The following is a 21,544-nucleotide window of genomic DNA, read 5'->3' on the forward strand; positions in this document are numbered from 1 at the left end:
ATCTATCTCTCTCTATCTACCGCTCTCTCTATCTCTATCTATCTTTATATCTATATCTATCTATCTCTATATCTATTATCTCTATATCTATCTACCTATCTATCTCTATATCTATCTCTATATATATATCTGTTTCTCTCTATATCTATCTCTATATCTCTCTCTATAGCTATCTATATATTATCTCTATATCTATCTATCTATATATTATCTCTATATCTATCTATCTATCTCAATATCTATCTATCTATCTATCTATCTCTATATCTATCTATCTATCTATCTATCTCTATATCTGTTATCTCTATATCCATATCTATCTCTATATCTATCTCTATATCCATATCTATCTCTATATCTATCTATCTCTATATCTATCTTTCTATCTAACACTATATCTCTATATCTATCTCTATATCTCATTATCTATCAATCTCTATCTCTATCTCTCTCTCTTTATCTATCTATCTATTGATCTATCCATCTATCTCTATATCTTTCTCTATATCTATCTATTATATCTATCTATTATCTCTATTATCTATATCTATCTATCCATCTATCTATCTAGCTATCTCTATCTATCTCTATATCTCTCTATATCTATCTTTCTAACTCTATATCTATCTATCTATCTCTATACATATCTCTATATCTAGCTATTATCTCTATATCTATCTCTATATCTATCTTTCTATATCTATCTGTCTCTATATCTATCTCTATATCTATCTATCTATCTATCTCTATATCTATTATCTCTATATCTATCTATCTCTATATATCTCTATATCTATTTTTATTTATAGCCATCTATCTATATATATTTATCTCTATATCTATCTATATATGTCTATATTATTATTATTATTATATCTGTATATCTCTATCTATTATCTATCTCTATCTATTATCTATCTCTATCTATATATCTATCTATCTCTATATCTTTCTATTTATAGCTATCTATCTCTATATCTATCTATCTATCTATCTATCTATCTATCTATCTATCTATCCATTATCTATTTTCTATCTATCTCTATATCTATCTACCTATCTATCTATCTATCTATATTTCTTTCTATATCTATCTTTATATCTATCTCTATCTATCTCTATCTATCTCTTTGAATCTTTCTATCTATAGATATAGATAGTAGATATCCATTATCTACTTTCTATCCATTATCTACTATCTATCTCTATATCTATCTATTTCTACATCTATCTTTCTATCTATATCTATCTAACTCTATATCTATATATCTATATAGCATTATACCCTATGAGGAGGCAGCATTATTCCCTATGAGGGGGGCAGTATTATACCCTATGAGGGGGCAGCATTATACCCTATGAGGAGGCAGCATTATACCCTATGAGGAGGGCAGCATTATTCCCTATGAGGAGGCAGCATTATACCCTATGAGGGGGGCAGCATTATACCCTATGAGGGGGGAAGTATTATACCCTATGAGGGGGTGCATTATTCCCTATGAGGGGGGCAGTATTATACCCTATGAGGGGGGGGCAGTATTATACCCTATGAGGGGGCAGCATTATACCCTATGAGGGGGTGCATTATTCCCTATGAGGGGGGCAGTATTATACCCTATGAGGAGGCAGCATTATACCCTATGAGGGGGTGCATTATTCCCTATGAGGGGGGTAGTATTATACCCTATGAGGGGGGCAGTATTATACCCTATGAGGGGGGCAGCATTATACCCTATGAGGGGGTACATTATACCCTATGAGGGGGTGCATTATACCCTATAAGGGGGTGCATTATTCCCTATGAGGGGGGCAGTATTATACCCTATGAGGGGGGCAGTATTATATTCTATGAGATGGCTGCATTATATTCTATGAGATGGCTGCATTATACTATGTGAGGGGGCTGCTTTATATTCTATGAGGGGGCTACCCCAACTCCTGCTACATAATTAAGACATGTACAACCTTATATTATACCCAGATATTAGCGTGTTTTACCGCATAATTGGTGGTCTGGTATTTAACTCTATGCAGCTACATAGTGGGCCCCAAGAATGATTTTCTCTGGTGGGCCCAAGGTGTTCCAGTCCGACGCTGTGCATGCGCATTGCATGCAGAGACCCCGTCGGCCGCGAGACCTGTCAGAAGGGACCGCCGTGGCTGTTGGGCGGCGGGGTGCTGCGGCGTGGGAGCGGAGGCCAGGTGAGTATGTGGAGGCGGAGTGACAAATGCTGTAGCTAAGCCCCCGATGTAACCTGAAAGATAAGAAAAACAAGTTATATTATACTCACCCGGGGTCCGGTCCGATGGGTGTCGCGGTCCGGTCCGGCGACTCCCATCTTCACGCAATGACGTCCTCTTCCTTGCTGCCTGTGGCGGCTCCTGAGAAGACGTACTTTATCTGCCCTGTTGAGGGCAGAGCAGAGTACTGAAGTGCGCAGGCGCCGGGAAAGGTCAGAGAGGCCCTGAGCCTGCGCACTGCAGTACTTTACTCCACGTCCAGGGAGGTTGGTAGGCGTGGTCTATGTCTAGCAATAGGGGTCCCTTTATTCATTTATCTTGGGAGGGGGACTCTTTAGTGACTGTAGGGTATATCTAGGGACCCTAGGGGCAGTCATCATTGAGCGGGGCCGCCAATATGTTTTCCCCTAGGGTGCCAACCTCCGCAGTCAGGAAGGTGAAAGCATCGGTATCATACTAGGGATTCCTTAGAATTCTCCAAGTGGTTGGTTTGGTTTTTCACAGGTTTTGTTTTTTTGTGGTGTGAACCACTGGATTGGTGGTGTTTTAAAGGTAAATAATAAAATGGATATCTTTTATGGGGTTTCTTTATGATTTTTGTAATTGATTTGATACCCTGGATTGCCATATTTTTTATTAAATTACAGTCCCATGAAGCTTAAATTTCTGAATAATATGTGCAACTGTAGTCACAGGAGCATCAAGCTGCTTGGAGATGGTCTTATAACTTTCTACATGTTTGTCTATTATTTTCTTTCTAATCTCCTGAGACAACTCTTTCCTTTGCTTCCTCTGGTCCATGTTGAGTGTGATACACACCATGTCACCAAACACCACAGTGAGTGTCTGTAGCCCTCTATACAGGCCACTCACTGACTCCAAGATTGTAGACACCTGTGATGCTAATTAGTAGACACACATTGATTTAACATGTCCCTTTTGTCACATTATTTTCAGTGGTACCATCATTTCTATCCAGGCCTATTTCATTAGTTATTTTTTAAAAAATTCTGTAGAAGCATGGTTGAAATGCAATGTCTGACTTTCATTTGTTCATTTTCATAGATTTTTGATTTATTATTACTAATTGAGGCTTCCCAGGGTTTAGGGCAGCAAGAATCAGGTAACAGGCTTCCTTTAAATCCTCCCCCCCAAAAAACTATATGACACTGCCATATGGGAGCGGACTGCTGCTATATTTGCTGCCTAGTGAGTACCACTTATCTTGGTAAACTACAACCTAAGAATTGTACAGCTGGGATAACATGTCCAAGTTTAATTGCAATGTGATGGTCACATATGACATGGCAATCAGCCACATTGTCAAATTGTTTGCGCCTAAAAGCAGATTGATTGTTAATATCCAAACTGTTACCATTAATTACCAAACTGTTCTAGGTGTAATTAATTTGAAAACCACAGAAATTAGCAGTCAGCGTTGTATCAGCGGCATCTCAGGACGCCCCTCGTGTTTGGCCGAAACACGTGAACCTAGCCATGTAGGTACAAGCAAGATCATGACATCCAGCTTCTCTATGAATTGACCTAAATAATCTGAATGCATTTAAACTACAGAGATTGGAGGGATGTAATGAGCTGTTAATAAGTGCTGATGGTGTGCAGAGACTACATGGCGACATATGTCATGCAACAATAAGGTGACGCATTGCAACATCGCATCTACTGATCCCCTATGATGTCGCGTTGCGGCCCATGACCTACCATGACTGCGACACAAATATGCAAATGTTTCCAAATGCGTTCATCGCCCTGTCAATGGTTGCAAGTTGCATTGACTTTCTTGCCATAGATTTCAATGTAACTCAAATGCACCTGCCACCTTACAGGCGATTTTTCTGTTTTTTTTTTTTGTTTTTTTTTTACGGCAAAATCACAGGTTTAAAATGATTGCGTGAAATCAAGTCTCAGACAAGTTGCACAGGTATTTTCAGTTGCACAACTCACCTGAGAATCGCTGCACACGTGTAGAACCAACCTTACTGTTATGAAATAGGGAGACAGGGCTACTCATCAATGTCTGGACACAGAACGGTTCGCATGGCTGATGTCGAGTCTATACACATTGAAGAAAAGTTACAGAGCAGCCACACTTTCATTCTTTTTACATAATTGTGTCCACCATGGAAAGTTATGAAACTTCCCAAATCACTTTATTAGGGGATGTGTCTTCATTCCTGTAAAAAAATGACCTGTAAAAGGCTTCTCAACCCTTCATATTCTCCAGTTTATTTACCTGCATTGATATCAGGACATACTTATTTGGAGTACAGATGATGGCAGTGATCGGTCAGCATCTATGTCCTTTTTGTCTTCTAATTACCCAAACAATGTCCTGCAGCAGCTTCTCCCCAGAGTTAGAGAACTTAGCCAGCGTTCCAGTCACATCACAAAGCATTTGGCTTACCCCAAAATAGTATGTCCTTACACCCCAGTATAAGAAATAATGTCTGTTAGGCCAGGATCACATATGCGAAAAACACAGCCGAGTCTCGTATGTTAATACCTGGCACTGCCGCTGGCACTCGGGAGCGAAGTGTGCGGTTCCATGTATTTCTATGCGGCCGCTCGCTCCGATCCGAGTGCCGGCAGTGCCGGGTATTAACATGTGAGACTCGGACGTATTCTTCGCATGTGTGATCCCGGCCTAAAATGTGTCACTAAACAGACCCTCAGTGACTGCCCCCTGTATGCTGCAATGGAAGTATTGGATTTGCTCCCACGAGCACCCTGTATGCACCGCTGGGGAGGGCGATATAATGAGAACAGGGTGCTTGTGGAAGTAAACCCAATGCTTCCATCACAGCGTACTGTAAACAGGGCAGTGAGGGTCTGTCCTGCCTGCTGCTGGAGACTGTACCAATAAGAAGAACACTCAGAGGAGGAGACAGGTGCTGACCGATCACTGCGATCATCGGTACTCCAAATGAATATGGTGTGATATCGATGTAGCTGGAGGCAGGCAAATGAACAGGGGAAAATCAGGGGTTTGAAAGCCACCCACAAGCATATTTTAGAGGAATGAAGAAAAAAAATTGAACACATACTGAATACCCTTAAAACAAATATTTATTAGATTCTATTAAAAACACCAAAAAATCCTGTGCAGCAAAAAAAACAAACAAACAAACCTCTATATAGAATAGTACATCTGGATGACATGTAGCTGATATAGACAGATATGGTGTAGACCAGGGTTCCCCAACTCCAGTCCTCAAGGCCCCCAACAGATCATGTTTTCAGGATTTCCTTTGTATTGCACAGGTGATGCAATTATCACCTGAGCAATACTAAGCAAATCCTGAAAACATGATCTGTTGGTGGGCCTTGAGGACTGGAGTTGGGGAACCCTGGTGTACACTAATTTTGGATAGATCTACACCATTGATTATCTGTCTATATCAGCTGTCGGTCATCCAGACTTTTTTATATAGAATTTTTTTATTACTGCACTGGATTTTTTGGTATTTTTAACTAGAATCCAAGAAATATTTGTTTGATGGGTATATACTGTATATTCACCTTGAATAATACTCCCCTACTGTTCAAAAAGAATGAAACCAAATCCTCTAATAAAATGGTTTGTAAACATTCAGAACTGTTCCCACTAGAAAAAAAAAATATTAAAAAAGGAAATTTTAATTGCTCTTTAACTTTCGACGTCAAACTTTACAAACTTCAGAATATGAATCATTCACATGGATAACACTTAGTATGACTGCGACGCAGGTCACCTGTCAGGGAGTTGAGGCCTTGTCCCGCTGCCACATCCTCAGGTTCCTCCGCTGGGTCAAGCAGGGAGGATCTGATGTACGTTGCCAGGCTTTCCAGAGGCGTTCCTCCCGTTGCCAGCAGAGGATTGTACTGATTGTCCACTGGAGAGGTCCCACTACTTTTTATTTCCTCAAATCGTTTGGCACACTGTGAAGACAAATACAGCCGTCACTTCTACTATATGTTATCCATAGTGATCCTGGGATACAGCGATGCAGAAAATTAGATTTAATGATGGCTAATTGTAGAGATAATCGTAAAACACAACTTCAACGACAGAAAGAAACATAAGAATGTACTAACTGTACATTCAAGGCTATAGATCAGACCTTGGGGCAATCCTGTCCCTGAATGGGTAGGAGCGTAATACAGACATCGTGAGCTCTGCACAGCTGCACTGACTCACATGCAAAATGAGAATTAAAGGATGACGGCCACCTGCGAGGCCGGAGACATCAAGCTCCGCTGACTCATAAGCGGGGTCTGCGGGACAACTGGAGAAATGTAAGCTCCAGAGTATTAATAATTCATACTTTATATGACTTGCTGAAGTCAAATAACATAGGAAATGTTAAAGGGAACTTGTCAGGTCCAGATTCGCTATATAAGTAAAAGAGCGTGTTAGAGGTGATAATTATAATCCATCGCATGCGTCAGTCATAGATACTAGTGATCAGTAACAGGAGAAAACAATGTTATATTCTCGCTGCGCCCTGATCTTTTCTAGAAATCAGGACGGGGCACAGTATAGAGCCAATCATGACAATATTCAGCTGATTGACGTCGCACACAGACCGTGAATGTACCATTGACAGCCCGTACATATGTCACCAGGCACGTTTTAGGCTTTGCTCCCACTTCCAGTTTTCATCAGTTTGTAACAAATCCAGAATTAAAGAAAAAAAAAAATCACCACCCTCTAAAACAGTTAGAAACGGATGCAAAATGGAACCAAAGTTTCTGTCTTTAAATGGATTCATTTAAAAAAAAAAAAAAGAAAAAAAAAAGTACATAAAAGCTCTGTTTAAAAACGACACTTTGGTTTCCATTTTGAATCCATTCGTGTTCCGTTTGGATCGGATCTGCTTTGGCTGGAGGTGTCACTGAAAAACTCTAATGTTCTGGGGATGTGCAGTTCTAAAAGGTCCATCCTTTATGATCCATTTTCCAAAGACTTCAATATTAAAAAAAGAAACGGATCTGCCCACACAAGAATGTTGTGCAACTACGTATTTTGATGTAGTTAAAAAAAAACTACCGTAATAGAAACTGGAAAGGAGGAAGAGATATTATGACATTTCCATTTCCAGAAATAACTACCGAACATGTGAATAGAGCCTTACTATGAAACACTGCAGCGTTTTGGAGAAAAACATAGGAAGGAAGCGCCACTCCGGTGTTTTTTATTTCAGTGCTGCCACTTATGCAAGTTCCCTGCCCCTATTCATATACTTACCAACTGCCATCATCAGCTGTTTCTGGCACCGTTCCGGTGCCTCGTTGCCATCTTGTGACCTAAACTTGTGACTGATGGGAACTCAGAGGTAACGGTCCCAAGCTCTCAGTGTAAGGCTATGAGATCCCCTTTCTGGCCTCGTTCTGGTTCTCATAGACTTACATTGTGTAGTGACTTCTAGATTACCCAGCAAACACAGGACAGACGGCAGGTCACAAACTACAAAAGACCGACCAGAGTGGCGCTGATAACAGCTCACGACAGTTGCTGGTAAGTATAATACTGGGGTCAGGGAACTTAGATTAGTGACACCACTCCAGTTGAAAAAATCAAAACAAAACAAACACAATGTTACCATAAAGTTGGTCATTTGTAGGAGAAAACCGGAATATCACGGAGTCAACATTTTCCATTAACACCACCAGAAACCGTGAAAAGCTAATTGCGTGTCTGCCAGGAAATTTCACACTTCTTGCTGCAGAGATGTCACACGCTATTCTGTGAACTGGCTATCTAGAGAAAAGCTTAAAAAAAGTACTTATGAGATGCTCCGTTTTTACTATCTGGTTTTCTTTAGGCAGTTCATGAGTACGTTTATACCATCCATATGACATCCGTGTGCTGTCAATGAGTTGTCCGTGTGACAAGTATCGGAATAGAATGCAGAATAGAAATTACAGATTTTTAGGTGTTAAAGATGTGCAAATATAGAGATAGATAGGTATGGAGCAAATAGATAGATATCAGAGACATAGATAAAAAGTGCCTTGCGTGTGTAGCTTACTGTACATGAATTAACCTAAAAGATAAATAAATAAAAAAAAGAAGTGGGGTCCTTCCCATTTTTACTAACCAGCAGAGGTAAAGCAGACAGCTACGGGCTTACATTATCAGCTTGGGAAGGTCAATGGTTATTGTGCCCTTCCAGCCTAAAAATACCAGCCCGCAGCTGCCCCAGAAGTGGTGCATCACATTAGCGCTTTACGATTACACTAATGTGTTGGCAATCGCGGTAATGGGGCTTGTGGTTGATATCAGCTGTGAATTGTCCAAAAACATGTGAAGAGCGGTGATGTCAGTAACGTTACAGCTCTTCACAGTCGCCAAGTCTGGCTGAGCACAGCGTGAGCCGGATTCAGGAAACATCGTGGAAAGCGCTGGACTACGTCAAACCTGATTGGGAACTTTTTTTTTATAATAAATTGGTGGACAAGGGACAGTGTCTTGTTTTTATATCTCTCTTTTTATGTTTTTCAGGTTTTGATTTGTGGACTTCATTGTATTCTTCAGTTCTCTGGACTACGTCAGATACAGTGGGGAAAAAAAGTATTTAGTCAGTCAGCAATAGTGCAAGTTCCACCACTTAAAAAGATGAGAGGCGTCTGTAATTTACATCATAGGTAGACCTCAACTATGGGAGACAAACTGAGAAAAAAAATCCAGAAAATCACATTGTCTGTTTTTTTTTCATTTTATTTGCATATTATGGTGGAAAATAAGTATTTGGTCAGAAACAAGCAATCAAGATTTCTGGCTCTCACAGACCTGTAACTTCTTCTTTAAGAGTCTCCTCTTTCCTCCACTCATTACCTGTAGTAATGGCACCTGTTTAAACTTGTTATCAGTATAAAAAGACACCTGTGCACACCCTCAAACAGTCTGACTCCAAACTCCACTATGGTGAAGACCAAAGAGCTGTCAAAGGACACCAGAAACAAAATTGTAGCCCTGCACCAGGCTGGGAAGACTGAATCTGCAATAGCCAACCAGCTTGGAGTGAAGAAATCAACTGTGGGAGCAATAATTAGAAAATGGAAGACATAAAAGACCACTGATAATCTCCCTCGATCTGGTGCTCCACGCAAAATCCCACCCCGTGGGGTCAGAATGATCACAAGAACAGTGAGCAAAAATCCCAGAACCACGCAGGGGGACCTAGTGAATGAACTGCAGAGAGCTGGGACCAATGTAACAAGGCCTACCATAAGTAACACACTACGCCACCATGGACTCAGATCCTGCAGTGCCAGACGTGTCCCACTGCTTAAGCCTGTACATGTCTGGGCCCGTCTGAAGTTTGCTAGAGAGCATTTGGATGATCCAGAGGAGTTTTGGGAGAATGTCCTATGGTCTGATGAAACCAAACTGGAACTGTTTGGTAGAAACACAACTTGTCGTGTTTGGAGGAAAAAGAATACTGAGTTGCATCCATCAAACACCATACCTACTGTAAAGCATGGTGGTGGAAACATCATGCTTTCGGGCTGTTTCTCTGCAAAGGGGCCAGGACGACTGGTCCAGGTACATGAAAGAATGAATGGGGCCATGTATCGTGAGATTTTGAGTGCAAACCTCCTTCCATCAGCAAGGGCATTGAAGATGAAACGTGGCTGGGTCTTTCAACATGACAATGATCCAAAGCACACCGCCAGGGCAACGAAGGAGTGGCTTCGTAAGAAGCATTTCAAGGTCCTGGAGTGGCCTAGCCAGTCTCCAGATCTCAACCCTATAGAAAACCTTTGGAGGGAGTTGAAAGTCCGTGTTGCCAAGCGAAAAGCCAAAAACATCACTGCTCTAGAGGAGATCTGCATGGAGGAATGGGCCAACATACCAACAACAGTGTGTGGCAACCTTGTGAAGACTTACAGAAAACGTTTGACCTCTGTCATTGCCAACAAAGGATATATCACATTCACAAAGTATTGAGATGAAATTTTGTTTCTGACCAAATACTTATTTTCCACCATAATATGCAAATAAAATGAAAAAAAAAACAGACAATGTGATTTTCTGGATTTTTTTTTCTCAGTTTGTCTCCCATAGTTGAGGTCTACCTATGATGTAAATTACAGACGCCTCTCATCTTTTTAAGTGGTGGAACTTGCACTATTGCTGACTGACTAAATACTTTTTTTCCCCACTGTATGTGTGTTTGTTTTTTTTACTACATTGGTGAATCAGGGAAAGAATTGGGGAGGTTTTTTTTAGTATTTTTGTGTGTGTGTTTTTTTTGTTTGTTACTGGCCTAGTAATGGGGGTATCTGATAGAAACCTCTCCATTACTAACACCAGGGAGTGATGCCAGTTGTGATTTTGGACAATTCACAGCTGACATCAACCATAAGCCCCATTACCTGGATTGCCAACGCAACAGTGCAATCGGGAAGAGTTGAGGCAAAGCGCCAGAATTGGCACATCTAATATGATGCTCCACTTCGGAGGTGGCTGATGGTTGGTATTTTTGGGCTGGGAAGGGCCCAAAGACTATGGACCTTCCCAGCCTGATAATATCAGCTCACAGCTGTCTGCTTTACCTTTGCTGGTTATCAAAAATGGGGGGACCCCATGCCTTTTTTTTTCATATATTTATATTTGGTTAATACATGTACAGTAAACTATACACGCAAGCACTAATTATATATTTCCCAGATATCTACCTATCATCTATTTACCCCATATCTAAATCTATCTCTAACACATAAAAATTTTTCACATCTAGTCTGCCTTCTATTTCAGTACGTGTCACACAAATGATGCACACAGAAGTCGCACTTATGTCATCCGTGTGCAGTTACTAGTGTCATTCATGGTGCTGGTAAAAAAAACAGTCATATTTACGTGTGAGTCACATGGACAAATGGTCTATGTGAAAACAAGGACGTTTGCACAACCCCATAGATTATTATATGCGGGTGTGTGTATGTATCTCCGATGCCTGTGTACGTCTCTCCAGTATGTGTGAAAACAGACGCCACACATACCGGAAACATGGACATGTGAAGGGGGCCTAAGGGATAAGGGGAAACGTTTATCCTTTTGGAGAGTGCCAAGCCGGTGTAAGGAGATTTATAAGCGATGCATTGCTCCTCTGTGAAATTAACTATGCAAATAGCCTCTTCCGAGACGAAGAGGACTAGAATTCTAGTGCCACCTGGAAGAAGCAATCTTAAAAGTCAATACTGACCCATGACAAGCCTTACCACATGACTTCTCTGCACTACACTGATGAGTGGTAAACACCATGAAACACGTGTCTGCCAATGGAGTGTCTAGTTTGGCTTTTCAATCCTAAATCATGTGGCACGGTGAGTCAATATTGACTTTTTAGGACTGCTAAGCCCAACAGGTGGCACCAGAGCGCTAGTTGCCTTCTTCTCTGAAAAGGATATGTGCATAACAAATCTTCGCAAAGCCACTAATAGTTCATTCTCTACTTTTCCTGTGGTTTCTAGTAGAATGCATCACACTGCAATGTATGAAGTTCCACAACTATGGCAGTACGACAAGGAATTGCTAGAAACATTGGCAACAATCATTAATTTAATACAAAACCATAGGGTTTTAACCCAGTAATTAGAATGTGAATGCCCCATAAAGTTATACAGCAATCAAAGAAGACTTGTAGGTGTTATATATTTAGAGCTTATACTTAAAAATGCCTTTAAGTTTGTAATCAAATTAGATAGGCTTATGTTTTCATACAACAGCCAATCAGATGAGGCAGAGCTACATGAGGAGGGAGAAAACACCAATCTGAACCAATGACGGGACAAAAGTCTCAGACTACCACAGACTGCTTGTGGACATGCAGCTAAGCGGTAGTCACAGATCACAACTACGTCCTAAGTAAGCTGAGACAGACAGCATCCAAGCAGTAAGAAAAAGAAATGGCAAGTAATTAAGATACTGGCTTACAGACAATTGTTTCAGGTTCTGGTACCTTAATTTGTCACTTTAACTCCACAAAATTATACGATACCTTCAAAAATAAAAAATAAAGTCTGCAAATTAGGAGAAAGGTTGAAATATTGCAACCATTTAGTTCCTATTACTGCTAGTATGAGATGAAGGAGCAGAAGTATTAAAGATAGATAGATAGATAGATAGATAGATAGATAGATAGATAGATAGATAGATAGATAGAAATCTAAAATAACTTGAATGTCTTACCCAAATTGCATAGATAACTAGAAATTTAATGCAGTCCTGTGATTACAGCAGCCTCTACGCTGAGTCAAGTAGGTTTCTGTCCGCAGTGTGAGAAGGGTGAGAAGTGTATAGACAGTGGAATGGGGAGGAGTTGCTACTATAATGTGAAATTGCTGCCAAAATGACCAAGCTGCAGCTCCACAGTATCTGAAACATGGCACAGTATAGAATATATAGAGGATGAGGTCGGCAACCCAAACAGTGATTCACAGGAGCAACATTTGAATAATCTGAATTTCCATGCTCCAATGAACCATTTCAAACTTCTCCCAATACGATGAATACAAGATTGACAACAAAATTACCTCCTTTGATGAATATCCCGGAACAAGTCTTGCAACGCTATCCCAATTAATTGGCTGAGGGACCCCAACCAGTGAATAAAGAATCATGTCCAAGACCATCTGGTTATTGTCATAGGGGAAGTTATTGTTCTCGGAATATCCCCGACTCATCGTACCTGATGTTGGACCAAAAAAAAAAAAAATGAAAACAAAAACAACCATTAACATCAAATATAATAAAAGTGTCTATAATTGTGAATGCAAGTTTTTCTGTTGCTTTACATTTAATGATGTTGCAGAATGCTGCATACCTGGTTAAATAATTTGAAATATTTTTTTAAAGAATATTGCAAATGTAGACAATAATATCAGTATATGTGACCATAGTTTGGTTACCTGTGTAGAAAAGAAGGTGTGGCGCTGCTAGAAGAAGGATAGCACAAAGTCCCTAGGGTGAGCCGGGGGAAGGCTATGAAGGTGGGTGCTGCAGGCAGGAGAGGATGCTGGCTCTGGCAGGCTGGTAGCACTAACTGCTTCATCCGATCATAGGACCCCGTCTCCACAAGCCTGGGATGTGAGAAAGGGCACAAACGGTTTAATTCCAATTAGTGTCCATATATAATGCAGTGACAGGACGGCAGCCCCCGGAGCTCCTAAATAACGCACATGCCGCCAGGCGTGCATAACCCTTTTGCCGTCAAGACAGCTGCAATGCAGAAAAGGCAAAGACAGAACAAAGAAAGCTGGCACATTAATAAAAAAAAAAGCTTTTTTTTTTTTTTATTTCACAGCAGTTCTCTGGGATACGCAGAGCACTAGGAAGCGTGCGCATGTGAACGCGACACTTTATTACTGTGATTTATGGAATTAAACGTCTTACATGCAAATGGGATTCCCATCACCTTGTTACGGCTCATCTGTGCGATCTGAATAGGGAATTGGATTACTGTACCTACCTCTCATCATGTGTACGCTCACAGTTGTAACACTCCGGTTTCTTACAATTATGGATTATATTTAAGGAAATGGACGTACTTACAAGAGTAAAAAAGAATGGAATATATCTGCTTTAAATAAATAACTCATCTATTGTAAGATCAGGACTGAAAGGGAACGGATCATCAATTCACTGAATAGTTGGTTTTATGGAGATCTCCAATATTAATATAATCTATAATCCAATTTAATCCAATTTATTAAAATGTAAAATTATTGAATTTTAAAAGTCCCAAAGTTCCATAATTAGATTTTTGATTAAAAACTTTTATCTGATTAGCCCTATATTAATATTGTTTCAAGGTGCAATAATGAGTCTCAGTTCTGAGATGGTTCGTTCCTAAATCTGCCTGTTGCTGAGTATTGCCGGTCTGTTCCTACAGCTGACATCGTTCTTATGAGCAGTTTATATTGAGCCAATACGGATTGATATTACTAGTTGGCTCCTATATTGCCAAATGTCCCCAAAACTATATAGGAAAGACGAAAACAGGATTTAGTAGACGGATTTGGTAGACTAAGTAGATTTGCTTGGGAACTATTTTTTTTAATTAAATTAGTGAACAAATGATAGTATGGGGGAGCCTTTATTTCAATAAAGTATTTGTGTGTGTTTTTCCTTTTTCTTACCGAGTTAGTAACGGAGGTGTCTGATAGAAACCTCTCCATGACTAACACCAGGGCTTGATGTTAGCTGTGTCTTTGGACAATTCACATCTGACATCAATGCCAACTACCATTACCCCGATTGCCAACGCACTAGGGCAATCGGAAAGAAACAAGGTGAGGCACCAGAATTACAGCATCTAATGTGATGTGCCCCTCCTGGGGTGGCTGTGGGTTGGTATTTTTAGGTTGGAAGGACCCAATAATCAGGAACCTTCCCAGCCTGATACTACTAGTCCCCAACTGTCTGCTTTACCTTTGCTGGTTACAAAAATAGGGGAGGACCCCAAGTTTTTTTTTCATTTATTTATTTAATCATAAAAAGCTGTCCAACAAGCTCCACAGGGTGCAATTTTATAATATGTCGGGGGTTGTCCAATTATATTTCTATATGTCTGTCTGTCTGTTTATCTATATCTATTCACTGGTATACAATGATATTGGTACCAACGATGTCTGAATGGTCTTATATTAAGTTGCTGGTCCTGATTAAAGTGAACCTGTCAGCAGGATTGTGCTCAGTATAACCTACAGACAGTGTCAGGTCGGTGCTGATATACTGATTAAAAAGATACCTGGGTAATGAAATCCGTCTTGTGGTTGTTGTTTAATCTTTATTTAAAGTTTTTAGTTAAAGGGGTTGTCCACTACTTTAAATTAACCCCCAAATATATCCCCCCGGAGCCCCTAAAGAATTTTGTAAATACCTTATTTTGCCTATACTGCCTGTGAGCGGCGCTATGCGTGGCCACTCACAGGCAGCACGTGACCAAGCAAGTGAGGTGTGACTCAGCGCTGGGTCCCCGCGGTGGCTGCTGGGTTGTGGGCAGGGTTACCCCCCGCGTCACACCCAGCATCCACCGCGCGCTTTCTCAATGAATGGGTGCACGGTGGATGCAGGGTGTGATGCGGGGGGATAACCCCGCCCACAGCCTGGCAGCCACAGCGTAAGGAGGAAGAGGGACCCCGGCTGCTGCCAGCACTTGTCGGGACGTCAGCGGAAGCAAAAGCCGGTTGGAGCTGGGGGCCAGCGATAGCGCCACTCACAGGCAGTATAGGCAACATGAGGTATTTACAAAATTCATAAGGGGCCCCGGGGGGATACATTGGGGGGTTAATTTATTAAAGTAGTGGGCAGCCCCTTTAATGATATGTTCGTGCTCCGGGGCGGCCTGTGGGGAGTCTTCTTGTGGTGCTCTGATTAGGTATTAATCAGTCTGGCTTCTGACAGGTCACTGACCTGCCCTGTATTTTACACACTGAATATTATATAATTATATATATATATATATACATGTATATATATATATATATATATATATATATATATATATATACACAGTGGGGAAAAAAAGTATTTAGTCAGTCAGCAATAGTGCAAGTTCCACCACTTAAAAAGATGAGAGGCGTCTGTAATTTACATCATAGGTAGACCTCAACTATGGGAGACAAACTGAGAAAAAAAAAATCCAGAAAATCACATTGTCTGTTTTGTTTTCATTTTATTTGCATATTATGGTGGAAAATAAGTATTTGGTCAGAAACAAAATTTCATCTCAATGCTTTGTGATATATCCTTTATTGGCAATGACAGAGGTCAAACGTTTTCTGTAAGTCTTCACAAGGTTGCCACACACTGTTGTTGGTATGTTGGCCCATTCCTCCATGCAGATCTCCTCTAGAGCAGTGATGTTTTTGGCTTTTCGCTTGGCAACACGGACTTTCAACTCCCTCCAAAGGTTTTCTATAGGGTTGAGATCTGGAGACTGGCTAGGCCACTCCAGGACCTTGAAATGCTTCTTACGAAGCCACTCCTTCGTTGCCCTGGCGGTGTGCTTTGGATCATTGTCATGTTGAAAGACCCAGCTACGATTCATCTTCAATGCCCTTGCTGATGGAAGGAGGTTTGCACTCAAAATCTCACGATACATGGCCCCATTCATTCTTTCATGTACCCGGATCAGTCGTCCTGGCCCCTTTGCAGAGAAACAGCCCCAAAGCATGATGTTTCCACCACCATGCTTTACAGTAGGTATGGTGTTTGATGGATGCAACTCAGTATTCTTTTTCCTCCAAACACGACAAGTTGTGTTTCTACCAAACAGTTCCAGTTTGGTTTCATCAGACCATAGGACATTCTCCCAAAACTCCTCTGGATCATCCAAATGCTCTCTAGCAAACTTCAGACGGGCCCGGACATGTACAGGCTTAAGCAGTGGGACACGTCTGGCACTGCAGGATCTGAGTCCATGGTGGCGTAGTGTGTTACTTATGGTAGGCCTTGTTACATTGGTCCCAGCTCTCTGCAGTTCATTCACTAGGTCCCCCCGCGTGGTTCTGGGATTTTTGCTCACCGTTCTTGTGATCATTCTGACCCCACGGGGTGGGATTTTGCGTGGAGCACCAGATCGAGGGAGATTATCAGTGGTCTTGTATGTCTTCCATTTTCTAATTATTGCTCCCACAGTTGATTTCTTCACTCCAAGCTGGTTGGCTATTGCAGATTCAGTCTTCCCAGCCTGGTGCAGGGCTACAATTTTGTTTCTGGTGTCCTTTGACAGCTCTTTGGTCTTCACCATAGTGGAGTTTGGAGTCAGACTGTTTGAGGGTGTGCACAGGTGTCTTTTTATACTGATAACAAGTTTAAACAGGTGCCATTACTACAGGTAATGAGTGGAGGAAAGAGGAGACTCTTAAAGAAGAAGTTACAGGTCTGTGAGAGCCAGAAATCTTGATTGCTTGTTTCTGACCAAATACTTATTTTCCACCATAATATGCAAATAAAATGAAAAAAAAACAGACAATGTGATTTTCTGGATTTTTTTTTCTCAGTTTGTCTCCCATAGTTGAGGTCTACCTATGATGTAAATTACAGACGCCTCTCATCTTTTTAAGTGGTGGAACTTGCACTATTGCTGACTGACTAAATACTTTTTTTCCCCACTGTATACACATATATATATATATATATATATATATATATATATATATTGAAAAAAAAATCACCTTCAGCAGGCAGGCACCGATGGCGGTGCCTGTGCTGCAGCATGATTGCATCTATAATGTGCATTTAATTATTTTATATGCAGGTATAAATTCGTTAAAAAAAAAAAAAAGCTGTCTCAAAATGGCACTGACACAGTAGCAGCTATTGATCCGATAGCCGCTACTGCACAGGCGCCAGCAGCGCCATCTTGGTGGAGGCATTTTATTTTTCCTCTTGCAAGATGGCGCCACCGGCGCCTGTGCAGTAGCATCTATCAGATCGCCGATGGAATTTATTTATACCAGCAAATAAAATAATTAAATGTACATTATACATGCGCTGCAGGTGCCGCCGTCGGCGCCTGCTTGCTGAAGGTGATTTTTTTTTCAATACATATAATATTCAGCATGTAAACTAGGGGCAGGTCAGTGAGGGATCAGTGACCTGTCAGAAGCCATACAGATGAATAGCTAATCAGAGCACCACATGAAGACCCCCCCACATACCACCCCGGGGCACGAGCATTTAACTCAAAACTGAAAATAAAGATTACACAACAACCACAAAACGGATTTCATCAACCAAGGTATCAATGTAATCAGTATAACGGCGCTGACCTGACAGTGTCAGTAGGTTACTGTGCACAATCCTGCTGACAGGTTCCTTTTAAGAATATGACTTCGGTTTTACCAGATTGCCAAATACATAAAAAACACAAATAATCCGCACCTGTTTGTCAATAAGCTTTTGTCACAGCCAATTACAGGGAAATCTAAAAAATAATGCAGCTTTATTTAAAGCATGCCACCAACAAGAGACAAAAACCGCAGCATCAAAAATGCAATAAAAACCCATGGTAAAAAAACACAAACAAAAACACAAGTAACTTAATTTAAATAATAGGTGCAAAAATTCAGCAGCGTCAAAAACTCAGCAAAAGCTCATGGCGGTAATGTAGCCTAACAGACACGGGGAGAGGAGAGTCAGTGCTGGACCTGTCGAGGGTGAGGAAAGCTCAGTTTGCTTTTTTAAAAACACACTGCAGATGGGGAGACTGGAAAACCATTTTCAGCTTAGTTTTTTATTGTACTTTGTCTCATATCAGAAGATAATTTGTGTTTCCAGTTCAGACAATCCCGTCACAGCCCCTGCCCCCTCCCTGAAATGAAATGTCATCAGTGACGCTCGTTTCAGGGGCTGTGCCGTGCATTGCGGGCTGATGGTTATGTAAGCCAGAAAACTATATACACCTCTAAAATATAACCTTTAGGGTAAGTTCACACTGGGCATTTTTGTTGTTTTTTTCTGCAGCAAAACCTGATTTCTTGGCAGGAAAGAAGCTGCAGGTTTAGGTGCGTTTTTTTGGTGAGTTTTTTTGTGTTTCTTTGTCCATGCTAATGTCCATGACTTTTCTGCAGAAAAAAACCGTTGTAAATAATGATACCTGCGTTTTTGCTGCGTTTTTTTGCAACACCCATTCAAGCCAATGGGTGAAAACCGCTGCAAAATCACTGAAAGAAGTGACATGATCTATGTCCAAAAAAGCAGCAAAGCACAAAATCCTGATGACACAAAAAACCAATGTGTGTGCATGAGATTTCTGAAATCTCATAGGCTTTCAGATATTTTAATCCCTAAACCACCCCTAATATAGAGTGTAGTACAGGACCAGGGCTGTGTAGTCGGTCAGCCAAACCTCCAATTCCTCAATTTCCATGACACCGACTCCACCAAAATGGGCTCTGACTCCGACTCCACGATTCCAACTCCACAGCCCTGAGTACAGGTAGCATTTATCTCCAATAAACAATCAGATATTCACATTGCCCCCATCTACAAATCAGATTATCAGATAGGGGCACACCAACTCCCATAGATATACTATATAGATCGGTATGAGTTAGAGAAGCAGGGGTATCACAGTCTGAGCAATGGAAGTGGAAAAGTAGAAGGTAAAGGAAGTTTGGGTAACAATGCAGACTTTATACTGCTAATCCAACACTTTTCTTACTGATACAGTTGTGGCCAAAAGTATTGACACCCCTGCAATTCTGTCAGATAATACTCAGTTTCTTCCTGAAAATGATTGCAAACACAAATTCTTTGGTATTATTATCTTCATTTAATTTGTCTTAAATGAAAAAAACACAAAAAGAATTGTCCTAAAGCCAAATTGGATATAATTCCACTCCAAACATAAAAAAGAGGGTGGACAAAAGTATTGGCATTGTTCAAAAAATCATGTGATGCTTCTCTAATTTGTGTCATTAACAGCACCTGTAATTTACCTGTGGCACCTAACAGGTGTTGGCAATAACTAAATCGCACTTGCAGCCAGTTGACATGGATTAAAGTTGACTCAACCTCTGTCCTGTGTCCTTGTGTGTACCACATTGAGCATGGAGAAAAGAAAGAAGACCAAAGAACTGTCTGAGGACTTGAGAAACCAAATTGTGAGGAAGCATGAGCAATCTCAAGGCTACAAGTCCATCTCCAAAGACCAGAATGTTCCTGTGTCTACCGTGCGCAGTGTCATCAAGAAGTTTAAAGCCAATGGCACTGTGGCTAACCTCCCTAGATGTGGCCGGAAAAGAAAAATTGACAAGAGATTTCAACGCAAGATTGTGCGGATGTTGGATAAAGAACATTGACTAACATCCAAACAAGTTCAAGCTGCCCTGCAGTCCGAGGGTACAACAGTGTCAACCCGTACTATCCGTCGGCGTCTGAATGAAAAGAGACTGTATGGTAGGAGACCCAGGAAGACCCCACTTCTTACCCCGAGACATAAAAAAGCCAGGCTGGAGTTTGCCAAAACTTACCTGAAAAAGCCTAAAACGTTTTGGAAGAATGTTCTCTGGTCAGATGTACAAAAGTAGAGCTTTTTGGGCAAAGGCATCAATATAGAGTTTACAGGAGAAAAAAAGAGGCATTCAAAGAAAAGAACACGGTCCCTACAGTCAAACATGGTGGAGGTTCCCTGATGTTTTGGGGTTGCTTTGCTGCCTCTGGCACTGGACTGCTTGACCGTGTGCATGGCATTATGAAGTCTGAAGACTACCAACAAATTTTGCAGCATAATGTAGGGTCCAGTGTGAGAAAGCTGGGTCTCTCTCAGAGGTCATGGGTCTCCCAGCAGGACAATGACCCAAAACACACTTCAAAAAGCACTAGAAAATGGTTTGAGAGAAAGCACTGGAGACTTATAAGGTGGCCAGCAATGAGTCCAGACCTGAATCCCATAGAACACCTGTGGAGAGCTCTAAAAATGGCAGTTTGGAGAAGGCACCCTTCTAATATCAGAGACCTGGAGCAGTTTGCCAGAGAAGAATGGTCTAAAATTCCAGCAGAGCATTGTAAGAAACTCATTGATGGTTACCGGAAGCGGTTGGTCGCAGTTATTTTGGCTAAAGGTTGTGCAACCAAGTATTAGGCTGAGGGTGCCAATACTTTTGTCTGGCCCATTTTTGGAGTTTTGTGTGAAATGATCAATGTTTTGCTTTTTGCTTCATTCTCTTTTGTGTTTTTTCATTTAAGACAAATTAAATGAAGATAATAATACCAAAGAATTTGTGTTTGCAATCATTTTCAGGAAGAAACTGAGTATTATCTGACAGAATTGCAGGGGTGTGAATACTTTTGGCCACAACTGTACAATGAAGAAATAGGGGAAAAGAAAAAATGGCTCCATTATACAGTAATGCAACCTGGCTGTACGACAGAGAGTATACACCTGCAGGATATGAACACTATTATACTGTACACATCAGTACGGTACAGTATACACTCACTGGCCACTTTATTAGGTACACCTGTCCAACTGTGTGTTAAGACTTAATTTCTAATCAGCCAATCACATGGCGGCAACTCAGTGCATTTAGGCATGTAGACATGGTCAAGACAATCTCCTGCAGTTCAAACCGAGCATCAGTATGGGGAAGAAAGGTGATTTGAGTGCCTTTGAACGTGGCATGATTGTTGGTGCCAGAAGGGCTGGTCTGAGTATTTCAGAAACTGCTGATCTACTGGGATTTTCACGCACAACCATCTCTAGGGTTTACAGAGAATGGTCCGAAAAAGAAAAAAAATCCAGTGAGCGGCAGTTCTGTGGCCGGAAATGCCATGTTGATGCCA

The 21,544-nt window shown here is 41.0% G+C and overlaps 1 protein-coding gene across 6 annotated transcripts in view; it reads right to left on the minus strand.

The window, feature by feature from the left end:
• SANBR (SANT and BTB domain regulator of CSR) overlaps window positions 1–21,544 on the minus strand; it is a 114,364-nt gene that overhangs the window by 65,834 nt on the left and 26,986 nt on the right. For 5 of the 6 annotated variants that reach the window (XR_012227720.1, XM_073565042.1, XM_073565044.1 and 2 more), the window contains exons 2-4: window positions 13,159–13,329; window positions 12,784–12,938; window positions 5,994–6,180 (exon numbers count right to left, since the gene is read on the minus strand). Coding sequence is in view for 5 of the 6 variants with exons in the window: in XM_073565042.1 (XP_073421143.1) it covers window positions 5,994–6,180; window positions 12,784–12,933 (337 nt within the window). In the remaining variant the exon portion in view is untranslated. Of the gene's footprint in view, window positions 1–5,993; window positions 6,181–12,783; window positions 12,939–13,158; window positions 13,536–21,544 lie in introns of those variants that run through there. The other variant, XM_073565041.1, reaches the window with a different exon arrangement.

Source organism: Dendrobates tinctorius, unplaced genomic scaffold (assembly GCF_039654945.1).
Source record: "Dendrobates tinctorius isolate UK_male_01 unplaced genomic scaffold, ASM3965494v1 ptg000518l, whole genome shotgun sequence".
In the NCBI taxonomy this organism is placed as follows: domain Eukaryota; kingdom Metazoa; phylum Chordata; class Amphibia; order Anura; family Dendrobatidae; genus Dendrobates; species Dendrobates tinctorius.